Source organism: Acartia tonsa, chromosome 5 (assembly GCF_053477335.1).
Source record: "Acartia tonsa isolate MP-2025a chromosome 5, ASM5347733v1, whole genome shotgun sequence".
Taxonomy (NCBI): domain Eukaryota; kingdom Metazoa; phylum Arthropoda; class Copepoda; order Calanoida; family Acartiidae; genus Acartia; species Acartia tonsa.
This window is the reverse complement of record NC_137264.1, coordinates 5,458,740-5,474,663: the sequence shown is the minus strand read 5'-3', so window position 1 is coordinate 5,474,663 and position 15,924 is coordinate 5,458,740. Positions and strand designations below refer to the sequence as shown.

Genomic DNA, 15,924 nt, shown 5'->3' with positions numbered 1-15,924 from the left:
GCAACCCTTACCAGAAAGTCCGTACATTCTTTTAAAACATGCTAATATTTAACCTCTATGACAAATACTTTTTTATAATATCCTACTTATTATTTTTTGAATTTCTACTAGAGTTTATGTTCGTTTGTTCTATAGTTTGATTTCAAAGCGTCGCTTTCATGTTGTCATCCTTGTTATTTGCAGATTTGTAAAAGAATTGATGACAAATTTAAGTTTTAAATATAAGAAATTGTGTCATATTCCGTGATTTATTGTAAATGTCGTCCAAAATGTTGATATTCCTCTTTTCTCTACTTGTCATTTTTATTAATTGTCATTTGTTCTTAATTATTTGTATTTTTTTGTTTTTCTAAAAAAATTTCTCGGTTCCTGCACTTTTATTTGATAAAACTTTTAAATAACCTAATTATTATATTTACGTCGTATACAAATAGAGTTAAAATGACGTGGTATATTTTATTTACTAAAGAAAGAAATTGATAATATTTAACTCATTCAGACAAAATGTTTAAAATTTTAGCTTAATAGTTTTGATTTCATATAAATAAAACAAGGATGAAAATCCATAAATAGCGAAGCACCAAACAAATTTAAATTGGACATACAGACGTAAGCTTTTTTGGAGAGTGGATGGTGAGGGAATCCTTATATTTTTTTTCTAGTTTTAAAGGCTTTTCTTTTAGGTTGAAGAGAGGGGATAATATTGCAGTAGACTAACTAAATAAAATAATCATTCTCAAAGCAAACCAACTAATTAACAACAAACTAGCTGAATGTAGATAATATTTTGTGAATGATACAAGAATACTTACTTATACTGTGTAATACTTTAATATCCTCTTCTAAACCTTCAGATTCTTTAACTCCTTTCTTCATTTCATCTTTCCCAATCTAGAATAATTTTTATAATTCAAACATCATTTATATAGCTTATATTCAAGTTATGCAGAGATCTTAAGGGACAAGTCAATGGACCAGCAATTATATCCCCAATTATGGTAAACATGATTGCTATTTATGAAAATTTAAATTATTGGATGATAGCCAAAGGTTAGACACTATTAATTTTGAACCAACCAATTGAATTCATTAAAAGTACCCAAAACTTGGGGTACCAGCGTAATTTAATGTTGAATTTCTATCCCTTAATGTCAGTTAGTATAAAGGTGAATTCTCAAAAAAAACTTTTGTCTCACTAACATTTTATTGAGGCAAAATTATCCCCTCTTAATTTTTTAGCGAGCCTCACTGATTTTAGTGAGGCAAACCGATTTTAGCGAGGCAAAAGTTTTTAAAGAATTCACCCCAGAACGTTGGCTATTAGGAAACCTATTTGCAGGGAGTAAGGGAGGGGACAATGGATCGAATATTCAATTTTATAGAGTCTTAGACTTTGGGTACTGGCTTAAAGGGAATGTGCAAAAATTCAGCAGGTTCTGACTGACTTTGAGTACTAGGGCATCAATGCCCCGCTAACTAGCTGAATTAGTTTTGAATATAGCAGACAGAAAAATTTGTTATTGATGGCTGGTTTTAACAAATATTTTTTTCCCAAGAAAATGTCAGTTCATGTATAGATACTCGTGATATTTATGTATTAAACAATCTAAAAACCCCTTGAATTTAGGTGGCAGTTAAAAATATATAAGAAGGGTTGGCGAAGTTCTAAACAAGATTTTACTAGTGATTAATTACAAAATGTTTACTACATTGTGATGTATTGCTAATTTAATTTTCAAGTAAATAATTTTTTTCTTAGAACTAATTTTGTTCCAAATTATAATACCATGATCCCTTTACAATTTTAATCAAATTTTCTTGATAAATCTGGTTTTCATTGCTTTTCAGCGAAAACTCTTAAATGAATTAATTGTCCATTGTCCCCTCCCTTACTCCCTGCCTATCTGTGTACATATATTACACCAAAAATTTCATGTGCGAGGGAAAAAACCATGGCGGATTGTAATAAAATTCTCACATCTTTGAAAGAAATTTTATCTTCCAATAAAAACATGAAATTTAAATCTGATAATTTAATCACAAAGTTACAAATTAAATTTTAAAAACCTGAAAATGAAACTTAGAGATTGGAATTATTCCATATTTCCTTATTTCAGAAATATGGATTGTTAAAGTCAAATCAGCACTTCTTTGATAAGGAATCAAATGCGTTGCTGATATCAAAGTAACATTAAATATTAAAAAAACTATTTCAAATGTAAAATAGTTCATTTTATAAAAATTTAACAACGAAAATAGGTTACAATAGCAAACTCTTCTAGCATTATAAAATCAATACAAATATTTTTACAGACTGTTTGTTACAAACTTTCAAATCAGGCACAAGGCATCACCATGCACTGTTAGGACTTCAGAACAAAGGTCGTGCAATCAAATGGTTGGTTGTCTGTTGGATGTTACCTAACCATCTAGCCAGGGTGTTTGGATAGACAAGTAGAGTTTGGCTTCCCTTAGTCATCCTTGATATTAGTTAGACTTGACGTTAAATTGTCATTGCCAGCAGCCTCGCCCGTAAAGGGTTATTGACAAGGTAAGGTAACCCCTTCTTCCCATTTTAATAAAACATGCCTCTTATTAGAAGGGTGACGCAATTCAGGATTTGAGAAATATTTATCTTTATATTATAGCGAATTTAATAATCTTGCAAGTATCGCTTTTATCTTATAGCGAAAACTGAGATCTGAAATTTGCGTCACCCTCCAACATGACGCATGAACGCATACGACCTCGAGAAATGATATGTTATTGCTAGTCATCATAAAGACTAGGGGGAGCTGGTAGTAACATACATACCTCAACATCCTTTATGCTGAGATACATCCATAACTTGTGACGACATGTTTCCAAGATTTGAATCAAACTGTTCATACTAGAATAAAAGATTTTATTTAATGATTTCAACATACAATTATTTTTTTCTCCGATAAGAAAACTAGGATTTAGTCCCTTTCGTGGCAACGCCTATTAAGAGGCAATTCGTCTTATTTTCACAGAAGCTTTTTATAGATTATTTTAGGTTAGGTTAAGTTAGGTTAGGTGTCTGCCCCGCAGGGTTTGGCAATTGACCTCGCGCGTTAGAGCCCCCCCCGCAGAAATAGAAGAAAAGCTACTGTGAAAATACGACGTATCGCCCCTAAAGAGGCGTTACCACGAAAGGGACCATACCCGAAAATTGATTATTAGAGAAAAACCTTCTTTATTAAAGCCCCCAGAGGCCGTATGAAGGCTAGGGTAAAGAAAGTGAATAATCCAATTATTTTTTGTTTTCCATGCACTATTCCTTTAAAACCAAACAATAATATGTTTCAGCAGATTTCACAACCGGTTTCAACCAGTAGAAAGGAATCATATTCGAAGCCGTGTTAGAAGACAATATTCTTACTGTGTACTTTCCTTATTCAATTATCCAAAAAACTTATTCAACAAACTTTTTGGGGGTGGGTTATATATATAGAAAAACAAACAAAGTTTATTTTACAGATATTCAAACGTATAGATTTGATAACCATACTAATAAAATGAAAAATCATTAAAAGCTTATATCCTTATATAACGACACAGGATGTCTGTGCAGCTAATACCAACAACGAAACCTATACGTAATTTCATCTGTCTGAGCTACCGAAAAGATTTATCACTTGAAATATTTAACTTACCCGGCAAAACTTTTCTTTCCTTCCTTTGAACTGCGAGTACCTCGCCTAAATTAATTAAATGGTTTCTTAAAATTTTATCAATTCTAAAGCACCGCTTTATTAATTGCATGAGATCAAAAAAGATATTAAAACTTTTCTAAATACAATAAACTCAATTGTAAACAATGTTTATTAAATTTAACAATGAATTCTTTTTACGTGTCCATTCCAAACAAGAGAAGCAGCCGCGTTAAGCAGCACATCTTTATTACTTACTGCGCTCAGCCGCGCGGCTGCCAAAATAATCCAGATTGACAGATGAAAAGTACAAACCTATTAACAGTTGTAATAAGAAGTAAATCAGTGAGTAGAAAAACACATCTCTCTTTTCTCATCCAAGCTGTGGTCGCACTTGTAACCAAATCCTGAACAAATAATTATATTAGGTTACTTTAGTTTTACATATACTATTTTTTACGCCTCTAGCCTCCAAGGAAGTTATGTGGTTTTTAGAAAAATCTTACTTCTTTATATTTTAGGATAAAACTAGTGCTAGGACATTTAAATTACCCTCCCCCCCAAAAAAAAATTTACCCCCCCAAAAATTTTCCCCTGCTAACAGGTAATTAACCCCCCCCCCCCCAAGCAAATTTTACCCCCGGGGTAAAAATTTTTTTTTGGGGGGGGGAATTTGCGTCCCCCCAAAAATGAATTATCCCCTCCTTAACAAATTGTACCCCCCCCCCCAAAAAAAAAAAAGCTTGGACGCCCCTGTGATAGGATGTCTCTCTGTGGGTAACTTAAATTCTCGCTAACCGGCTGAACCTTTAAATCAAATTTCTTATAGGTCCAAGAAAAGGTGATTAACTATTTTGGGGAAAGGTTAAACCCCTTTCTAGCATATTACTAAAGTTAAATGTTTTCTGTTCCTTAAGCCACTAGTATAAGAAGAAAGAAGATAAGTAATTAACATATTTTTAGTGAAAATAAATAAAGTTGTTCCTATTTTTATTAAATTAAACTTATGAAATCCAAAAAAAATCTGTTTTGAATTATTACAAATTATATCTAATCTACCTTTTTCGTAACAATAGAAAAATGTAAAATTTATCTTCTAAAATTATTTTTAAAATCAAACATGACAACATCCACTGGTGGCAAGATATTGTGGTCAACCTCCAAAATAAATTGCATAGAACTGCTTGCCGTAAATTAAAACACTTATTTATATGATCAGTGGCGTGCGTTAGGTGGATATCATCACCCCCCTTAAATTTAAAATTTGGGAAGGCCTGCCTCTTTCTTCACCACCTAATGATTTCACACCCATCGGGGGAATTGCTGTGTACACCACTGTTTTTACTCATTGAAAATTTTTTCATAAATTGTGTTATGTTATAAAATGATGTTTTATAACAATCAGACATTTCTTTCAAACCTTAAGATAAATAGACCTGAAGCACGTATATACCTTATTTACAGAAGAGATTATCTTTTACTCAATAAATTTAGAGGTCAGAATTCTGGACTATCTAAAATAACTGAACCATTCCATATAATTTTTAAAGTATTTCTATTATATAATAAAAAAAATTCTTTTAATTTTCCTCTTATAGAAATATTTTAGTTATTTGATGTCCTTATGTAAACAAAATTATTTTGTCTTAATTTGTATATGTATACACTACAAGGCTTTCAAACTACTTATACAAACGTAATAAGTTTAATTATATCTTTTTTTCCTTTTTTTCCTAACCCCTATGGGCTTTGAATATAAAGTGTTGGGACTCGAAAGGAAGTCTAAGCTTTTAAATTTTTTTAATGCTCAGATCTCCAGAAGGACTATGATCCTGCATACCTGTCTGATGAGCATCCTGTGTGGGTTAGTCAGATCTCCAGAAGGACTATGATCCTGCTTACCTGTCTGATAAACATCCTGTGTGGGTTAGTCAGATCTTCAGGAGGACTATGATCCTGCTTACCTGTCTGATAAACATCCTGTGTGGGTTAGTCAGATCTCCAGGAGGACTATGATCCTGCTTACCTGTCTGATGAGCATCCTGTGTGGGTTAGTCAGATCTTCAGGAGGACTATGATCCTGCTTACCTGTCTGATAAACATCCTGTGTGGGTTAGTCAGATCTTCAGGAGGACTATGATCCTGCTTACCTGTCTGATAAACATCCTGTGTGGGTTAGTCAGATCTCCAGGAGGACTATGATCCTGCTTACCTGTCTGATAAACATCCTGTGTGGGTTAGTCAGATCTCCAGGAGGACTATGATCCTGCTTACCTGTCTGATGAGCATCCTGTGTGGGTTAGCCAGATCTCCTGGACCAAGACCATGTACAAGCACCTCTAGCTGGCGCAATATTCCTTGACGGATCTCCTAAACAGTAAAAAAAATTTGAAAAGTCAATAGAATATATTCATATCAATGGCGCGTTAGCCATTTCACCTCTTGTGGGATATTTTTATAGTGTATAACCCCCCCTTCCCCTCCAGCACGCCACTATATGACACGGAATAAAAGTGGTTATGGCTGATATATCATCGACATTATGCTAATCTTATGTCATTGTGACCATAAATTTATGTTGATAAAAAAATTACATGAAGTATCAACACTAACAGGGTAATCCAAATATTAAAATAGTAGCATTTCTTTTTAAAATTTCTTACGCTGATTTTTTCTTTTTTCTTTTGGATTTAAAATATGAATAGTTGTTTTTGGGTAACATAAAATCAACAATTTTTGTTTGTTTGAAGATAACTTTGTTTTAAGACGCAAAAATAAGATTTAAGAATGAAGTCAGAAAATATTATAAAAAACGTATATTAAAATAATGAAGATCAAGCTAACATATCAATAGTTACTTTCCTTCATAAATAAATCTATAAATCCATTTTTAAAATCTTTTTGTTTAACTTACTCTTCTAGAGTCATTGGGTGATTATTTGTATTTATTCTAAATATTAATCTATCTATCTAACTATACATTTGAATATCTATCTTATTATCTACATATTAACAAAACTATCTATCTGACAATATATTTGTACAGCTATCTTCTGTTCACTAACTATCTGTCTATCTATCTGTACACCTATACATCTATCTAACTAACTCTCTATTTATCAAGAGAACTATCTAGCTCTCTAACTATATATCTGTGTCTATCTATATTACTATCTATCTATGTATCTATCAACCTGTTCAGTAGCTTCTTTCTCAACAGTAGAAATCTTGAGGGCAAGCTCATGTATTTGTCGTTCAGCTTGTTGTAGCAACCCATAATCTTCGTGACTTTCATCTGTATGCTTTAACAACCTCTGTAATGTAAAAACAAGGATGAAAACATACAAAAGCGTAGTTCAACAAATATGACAAATAATACTTGTTACAGGTTTGATCTGCATATAAATAATGTGCCTAATCGTCATTAGAACCACCATTTATAGCATTAAATTATGGAGTTAAAAGCTAACAAATCAACACGTTTAACCCTATTCTGAAAGGAGGGACTATAAAAACTGTTTTTTGCCTTTAATTTTAGTTGTGTGAAAGCTAGTTAAATTTTTATCCGTAATTTTTTTAGGTCACAGTAGGAATCAAAAAAACAGGTAAATATTTACTGCACTTAGGGAAATCTTCACAAAAAGGTGCATTTTACCAACCTGGATAAGAAGACGATATCTTGGAATTCTTTGATGAGGTTTGGCGAGTAAATCACTTAAGCTGAGTCTCTCCCCTCGTCTTTCTCGTCTCATATCCTGAATATCAAAACCATGATAAATAAAGAAAACCTGGGCTTGTGCACTAAGTATCTAGGGGCTCTGTATTTTAGAGGCCGAAAAATAGCATTAAACCACCCCAAGACTTAAAACTACATAAAACATCCCTAAAATGAAGAATTCAATTGGTTGATTGGTTAGCAACAAAAATGCCTTACTACAATTTAACAACTCTGATAAGTCTAAACTAAATATCTTGTAATTTAAGCAACATACATACTGAAAATATTATTTTATGGATGTTATCAAACTTGCTAACAAAAATAAGTTTCAGTAAAACTGTAATATGCATAAAAAGTTTAATAACCTGTAAAAATCTTTCAAATGCAGGCTTCAGACTTCTTGCTAACCTACAAGAATTTTATATTATATATTTCATTTTAAAATAAAACGATGAGTTTACTTGAACTTTATTTATCTTCAGGCGTTCTGTATTTCAATTTGTCCGTCTTTCTGTCTTAAACTATTAAATGCTCAATTGAAATACGACGGTTCATTCTTAATTACTAAACGAATCTACTGCATTAAAATCCCCTTTGTTTGTCCGTTTGTCTGTCAATGCATCCAGAACTTTAAAACCTCTCTATCTCAGCTATTTTACTATCCATATACAATAATTTTTACCTAATAGCATCGTCTGCTTTCTTAACATTTCTAATAAAACATGTATACGTCTCTAGGACACTCTTCTTAGAAAACTAAAATAATTAAAGAATATTAGAGATAGTTGTCCGCGGATAAGGAAAAGAAATATTGCAATTTCTATTTTGCTACCCCAAAGGGCCAAAAGCAATGGTTAACAAAGTTAGGATTAATCTTATGATTTTCTATTTTTTATTCGTGGACGATTGTCTAAAATATCAAGAAGAAATAAATCGGATTCGGGGCTGAGCCATACTTGAAATTAAAAAGTCCTCTGGGGCCCTTTAAATCAGTTTTTAAATCTTCCCTGGAAATTTAAGAAGCTTCACTAAAAGAGAAACCATATACAAAGAGAAAGACATCCTGTTCTTTTTAATTTTATATTAGAATTAAATAGTACATTTTTTTTACCATGGTTTCAATAGCACTTTAGACTTTCATTAAATTTATTATGTTTTTTAATCCAATAATAAAATAACAAATACAAAATTGTTAGTTGCTTAACAAATAATTTATAAAAATGAAAGTAATATCATAATAAATTTGTGTGAGAGACTGTCAAGACTTCTTCTAAATTTGCGCATTGATGTATAGATTCTGCAATCTTAAAGTGAGTAACGGTAGGACGTATGAACCTATACTATTTATAACGTAGCTGCACTTTAAAATTTTAAAGAAGATATTTTTTAAAGAATAAACAATTATATTGATCTTTTTAAAAGCACGCACATTTTTTAATCATTTTTATTGATTCTCTTTGATTCTAAACAATTAAGTTTTGTAGAAATATTCATGAATCAATATAATTGTTTTTCAACCTTTAAATCTAAGGTGTGTAATAATTTCCGCCCAGGTCTCAAAGTAATAATGATTTGTAACCCGTATATCAATACCTTGTGCCAAACTGCCTTTTCTGTTGCCTAGCTAAATAATTAAACTTCCTTTTTATAACTCAACTATTTTGTCTTTTTGCGATTATTAAACTCTATGCAGAAGTTATTACACACCTAAATTTATGGCAAAATAATCCTGATCCATGATATCAAAGGTGATTTTTAGGTTAAACATACACAAATAATTTTTAAAAAGTCCATTACAGATAATTTAAACTACACAGAAAAAATTAACCTCGCTTTTTAGCATATCTTCTTTTTTTATTGGTGGCTACTGCGCTTATAACATCTTGGGGCTCTGTATTTGAAGGGATATGGATTCATAAAAGGGAAGAAAGGATAGCCATACCAAGACTTTTTATAAAAAAAAATAGCCTAAAACCATCACGGGACCTATAAGAAGCTTTACTGTTAATGAGAACCATATCGGTTCAGCGGCAAGCGAGATACTTCGCTACAAACAAAAAAGCTTACTACTTTATATAATAGGAGGATAAAAATCAGCAATTTTCTTACCGATTGTATAAACCAATCGCCAATGGTTTGATTAGGATCCCAGTTTTCAAGACGACCTTTCAAGTCTTCCAGAAATCCTTCATGGTGCTCCAATATTGTTGGAATCTAAATAGATTTTTAAAGATTTATTGGAAGATTTTTAAAAATTTTAGTTGTAGATTTTTTGGGGGGAAAATAGAAAAGTAAAAAGGCAATTGAAAATAAGGACCTTACACATAACAATTTAAGGAAGGCCTAGTAAGTGGTTCAGCCGTTTACTAGATATTATAGGATTCATGTACATACATTCAAATATACAAATTTATTTACTATAAGGTAGTAAGATAAATGAATGTTCGAGAATGTCCTTTAAGATCTCGTAAATTGTTGTACCGATTGTTCTATACAATAAAGGAGGTAAAAAGTTTTAGGCTATATAGCGATGGATTTGAAGAACAATCCAAACAAAATTTCGAAGTACAGGATTTTTCAAGACATCGCTATTTCTGAAGATTTATGTACCAGAGTATTTTTAAATTTATAAAAATAAACTTCGCTACATTATGTAATTATGAAAACTACCTGATAGAAAATATCTTCCACAAGATTTGACTCCAACGAAAATGCATTTGCCGGGTTTTTCAGCGGGTTCATATATTTCTAAAATTATATAGATCAATCAGGATTAGGGAAAGTTATTATTATGAAAATTTTGTTATTGGAATCTATTTTTGTGCCTTTTAATGCAGATAAGCAGAAAAATAAACATTACATCACAAACTTATATGTACCATGTCTCATGTTAATAAAATCATTTCATAAAGTAACAGTATGTCTGCTAGTCTTAGTTAGTAAGCTAAGGATCTTGCAACCACTGAAACGAAATGGTTCTCAATTACAGTAGTACTTTTTATAGGTCGAAGAAAGGTTTTTTACTATTATGGGGGAAATGTTAACAAAAATGTCACCAATAAAATAAGAAATTTCATTTTTACTTCCCTATTTAAATTTAGAATTAAGAAGGTAAGTTTGTCTTTTCCCCTCACCCCCCCCCCTTCCTTTCCTCTGATCCCCTCTAGACCTTAGGTCCGTTGCTGAATGCAAATGAAAATACCAGTAATAAAAGTAATTTTTATGCCTAAGCCAAAATATTTTGAATACATATCAAAATCCAAAATTTTAAGGTATTTTTCAATCAAGTTTTTGCACTGAGCACACAAATTTTTATTTGATTAAATGTACAATAATATCACAATAACATACTTTATTGTGAAAAAATAAAGTGGTTTTTAAAAGCGAAGCTTTTCTATAATTAGGGTCGGTCCGTCCGTACGTCCGTCCGTCCGTAACGGATACCTTTTTGTATTAATTTAGGCATGTTAGAATTGTCCTATCGATTTCAAATTTTACATGGTCCATACGTCTGTCTGAGACAGATAGCTTTTATTTGTTAATTTAGGCATTTTAGAATTGTCCTATCGATTTCAAACTTTGTATGGTGATTCCTTTAGTAGTTAGGTACGATTTAGAAAGCGTAGCAACTCTATAATCATTACCAAAATGTCCGTACGTCCATTTTAAACATGTTGATTTTTTTACTTTTTTAACAACAAATTTTTATGTGAACTAATTTTTGATTAATCTAAATTTTGGTATATTGATTCCTTATACAACAAAGTATAATGTAATAAGCGAAGCAACTCTATAATCAAGTCCTAAAAGTGTAAGTATGTCCATAAACATTATCCCGAATCAAGCAGTTTTTCTCAACAAATTTACTTACAATTTTTCTTTGACTCTTATACATTTATATTATGATTATTCAGTTCTGACACTATACAAGTGTTAATGTCCGTTTGTCCTACCGTTTCAGTGCTTCGCTTTTATGGATGTTGTCATCCTTGTTTTTCAAAAGTATATACATATTTCTTTACTTTAAAGCAACGTATGTTTCGTTGTATGAATATTAAGAAACAACATCAACATCCATAAAAGCGAAGCTCTAAAATGGTATGACAGACGAACATTAACTCTTGTAGAGTGTCAGAACGAAATATACAAAATATAGATATATAAGTTTTGACAAAATTATGGGTAAAACTTCTTAAATACAGAATTCTGTTTAACGACATACTGACATTTTTAGGACTTGCTTATAGAGATGCTTCGCTTATACTATTCTAAAAATGAGATCAATTGGATAAATATATAACATAAACAATTGCTTTTAAAAAAGTTAAAAATCAACATGTTTAAGATGGACGTACGGTCATTCTGGTAATGATTACAGAGTTGCTACGCTTTCTAAATCGTACCTACTATAGGAATCATCATGCAAAGTTTAAAATCGATAGGACAATTCTAACACACCTAAATTAACGAAAACAGCTATCCGTTACGGACGTACGGACGGACCAACCCTAATTATAGAAAAGCTTCGCGTTTAAAAAATAAAAAAATGAAATTTACCATGATCAAAATTTGTAAAGATTCTACATAAGTTTTCTCAACCTGCAGTACCTCACGTACAATCAAAGCTCGGGTATCCTAAAAATATAAATAAATTAACCACACCTCGTTTGAATCAAAAAGAAATCAAAATTTTTTTTTCGTTGAAATTTCTAAGAGTAGACAATAAACTTGTTTGTTTACCAATTTTCATAATTTACAACATGTATTGTCTGTCTCAAATGGTCGTAATTAGGTTTTGTTAAAAGTATTACACCGAATAAGGTGAAATAGGTTATAGTAATGAAAAAAAAAACACTGGCTTAATTTAAAACAGCTTATACCAACAACAAAATAATTTGAAAAAAAATCACAATCTATACTTTATTTTCATCTGTCATTGGTGGTCAACACACAGTAAAATTAATTAAAATTTATGACCTTATCATCTACCCCCAAATATTATTTTATATTTATTTGGTCGTTGGTTATACCTTATTCCAGAGTTTAAGATGGAGAGATGGACATTTCATAAAGTAAAGATAGTAAGCAGACAAGAAAAACTTTTGTTAGATAATGTTTTCCTACAAAGTTTACTCTATACAATTTGTAGATACCAAAACAAAACTATGTATTTTTAATATAAATATGTTATATGACATCAGTAAAGTATTAATGTAAAATATAAATACTGAAAAAAATATCCAAAAATAAAACTACACAGTACGAAACATAATAAAATATATCTTTGTATATAAAACAAATATGATACACACATGTAGACATATATTGGATTATCTATTTATCTCAGCACAAATAAAACAGAAATATGGTTGTACTGGTCAAGTTTCTTAGTACCAAAATTATAGCTAATAAAACTGCTTCTTCTCTTCCCTATAGTGGCATATCAAAAAAGGTGTTAGGGTTAAAGCTTTAAAAACAAAAAGAAAGAATCTCTGTTTAGTGCCTTTAAAAAAGGGGTAAATCAAAAAACTTTTGTCTGAAATATCCAAATGACGTCACATTCAAATAGTCCATCATTTTAATATAACATCATTAGAAATTTTTCTGCCAAATGATTTCAAATCTATCCCTTTTTTTATAGGCACTATAAAGAGCTTAAAAAAGAAATATTGTTGATTCTATTAAGGGTTTAATCACCCCCTTATGGCATAATTATATTTCAAAAGAAAGACATTATTTTACTAAAAAAATTAACAATGAAAACAACCAGAAAACAATTATTCATCTAAATATCTGCCACATTCTTTGTAACCAATAAACACAAGAAGAAAGGTATTAAGCTGGTAATTGAATTGGGATCATGGACAAATGAGAAACAGTTGGACAACATGAATTTAGAACCAAATTCAAATAAGTAAAAGGATTTGATTTGGAATGAGCAAATAAATTACATCATCAACTACAAAATATTCTAATTAAATCTGAAAAGTTTAGAAAATTCCATGAAATTGGATTAATAACATTCAAATATATTTGTACAGTAATCATAGAAATTTTCTAAATAAAATATTTGACTTATTTTGTGAATTCAATTCACAACTTAATAGATTGTCTAAGATCTATTAGATTAGATATAATGTTATTGGCAAAGATACATTCTTCACTCTAGATTGGGATGTGATATTCACATATATTTCAATAATTCTTGTGGATTGCTACAATCAGGAGTAACTCTACAATATTTTAATATATATCCTTAAAATCAGTGATGAGTAAACTAAGTGAAACTAAAAAAATTTAATTTAATGAAAACTAAAAGAAAAATGAATATTTTTATCTTGAAAAAACTGATAATCCTTCAATCACTTGTGATCTTATTCTTACTTGAAAAGGTGGGAAAGTAACATCATCAACTTCATCCTGTGACTCCTCTAATAGGAATGAATTCCTTGAGTTCAGAGAACTTGATAGAGATATTCCTGCTGATATGTAGAGATGTCCCTGACCAACAGTTTCTGTGTGCACAGGTATCATAGGATTATTGGCAATAAAATATTTTAGTGCTAATTCTCATATGTGGTTGGTATACCCCCTCAAATCAGATCAAAGCATAATTCTGATATGTGGTTGGTTTACCCCCTCAAATCAGATCAGAGTATAAGGGTTAGTGTACAGTACATGCTACAAAAAAGGAGCCATATTTTTAAAAGCGAAGCTTTTCTATAATTAGGGTCGGTCCGTACGTCCGTCCAAGACAGAACTTTTATTCATTAATTTAGGCATGTTAGAATTGTCCTATCAATATCAAACATTGCATGGTGATTCCTGTAGTAATTAGGTACGATTTAGAAAGAGTAGCAACTCTATAATCACTACCAGAATGTCCGTACGTCTATTTCAAACATGTTGATTTTTCTACTTTTTTAACAACAAATTTTTATGTGATCTAATTACCTGTTTGATATGATTTTTGTATATTGATTCCTGGGACAACAAAGAACAATATCATAAGCGAAGCAACTCTATAATCAAGTCCTAAAACTGTAAGTATGTCCATAAACATTATACTGTATCAAGCAGTTTTTCAACAAATTTACTTCCAATTTTGCTTCGACTCTTATACTTTTATATTCTGATTATTCAGCTTTCAGACACTATACAAACTATAGTTAATGTCCATTTGTCCTACCGTTTAGGTGCTTCGTTTTTATGGATGTTGTCATCCTTGTTACATACAAAAAGAGGGGTGGGATATTTTGTGGGTAAGGTGGTGGAGTTAAAAGCTGAGCATCTTTCCTACTCCTTTCAACATAAAAAAAAAGATAAATTAAATATTAGACTTTAAATCCCATTAAATTTTATTGAGCTTTATTATAATCTAGAATTTGTATTATCTGATGTATTCCCATATATCCCTAGCTGGTCAACAGAGTTCAATGAAACGGCCAAATTGCCAAGTTTATCAATTGATTCAGGAGTGTCTGTATTTTCATAACCTTTAAGGAGTCTCTTAAATAAATCATTTGTTATTTGGTATGATAGTGCACTTTAATTCTTGAGATGAGGTTAAACTACTTATCAGGTAATGTTGCCTGATGCTTAGATATGTTATATTAAAAGTAAATTAAAAGTAAAGGACCCTACATTATTACGAAGTAGACATTTATCAAAACAATATTGTTATTTCAATAATCTAATTTAATTAAAAGTTATGTTTTTCCTTTTGGTGGTGAATGATGAAATAAAAAGTTATGTGTTCCTGAATCATGTATTGAATTAGGATAGGCTGAGGAGGGAGAGAATGAATTGCTTCGTGAAGCTGAAAGCCCAGAACTGTTTGTCCTCACTTATGAAGACCCCACAAAAGTTAATTTTGTGCTTTAAAATTTACGATTTTTAGAAAAGATGTTTATGTTTAGAAAATAATTGAGTAAATTAATGTAACTGGACAAAGTGTCTCAAAAATCAGCCATGGGACGTCATAAAAATCCATCTCTTTTTAGGGATTTTCTTTTCCACTTCTCCTCCCACCTCCCTCATTTTTTGTGACATCACAAGGTGGAATTTTGAGACACTTTGTCCAATGTCCAGTTACCAATTAATAAAAGAAAAAAACAACATGTAGTTATTATTTGTAAAACCAGTCGTTATGCTGGTTTCAGAATGAAAACAAAATTGACTTTTTTTTCCTATTGGAATGGGAAGGCTAGGTGCATTTGATTCTATTTGATACATTTTTTATTTATTTGTGCCTTCTCTCACATTTTACTGAAATCAATATATTGCTTCATATAGGAATGAGCTTATTTTAATTTTTGTATATCAAGCTCAAACTTCACTTTGAAAAAACTTTAATTTATTAGCCACATATTTAAAAGTATTTCAGATTGCAGCTTTTATGAGCATTAATAGAAATAAAGTAATCTGACCATGAATTTAAAGTAATAATTTGCACATTATTATTAATCCTTAATTTAAAATAGATACTATAAACCTTTAAACTCTTTGAGACATGTGTGCTTTTTAAATTTT

General features: G+C 30.8%; 1 protein-coding gene across 1 annotated transcript in view; it reads right to left on the bottom strand.

The window, feature by feature from the left end:
• Positions 1 to 15,924, bottom strand: part of LOC145318595 (uncharacterized) — a 105,200-nt gene that overhangs the window by 16,165 nt on the left and 73,111 nt on the right. The window contains exons 32-43 of the mRNA XM_080159981.1: positions 11,950 to 12,027; positions 10,063 to 10,140; positions 9,502 to 9,606; positions 8,075 to 8,148; positions 7,758 to 7,800; positions 7,334 to 7,429; positions 6,869 to 6,988; positions 5,949 to 6,044; positions 3,990 to 4,081; positions 3,678 to 3,722; positions 2,815 to 2,890; positions 813 to 891 (exon numbers count right to left, since the gene is read on the bottom strand). Of these exons, the coding sequence (XP_080016107.1) occupies positions 813 to 891; positions 2,815 to 2,890; positions 3,678 to 3,722; positions 3,990 to 4,081; positions 5,949 to 6,044; positions 6,869 to 6,988; positions 7,334 to 7,429; positions 7,758 to 7,800; positions 8,075 to 8,148; positions 9,502 to 9,606; positions 10,063 to 10,140; positions 11,950 to 12,027 (982 nt within the window). The remainder of the gene's footprint in view (positions 1 to 812; positions 892 to 2,814; positions 2,891 to 3,677; positions 3,723 to 3,989; positions 4,082 to 5,948; positions 6,045 to 6,868; positions 6,989 to 7,333; positions 7,430 to 7,757; positions 7,801 to 8,074; positions 8,149 to 9,501; positions 9,607 to 10,062; positions 10,141 to 11,949; positions 12,028 to 15,924) is intronic.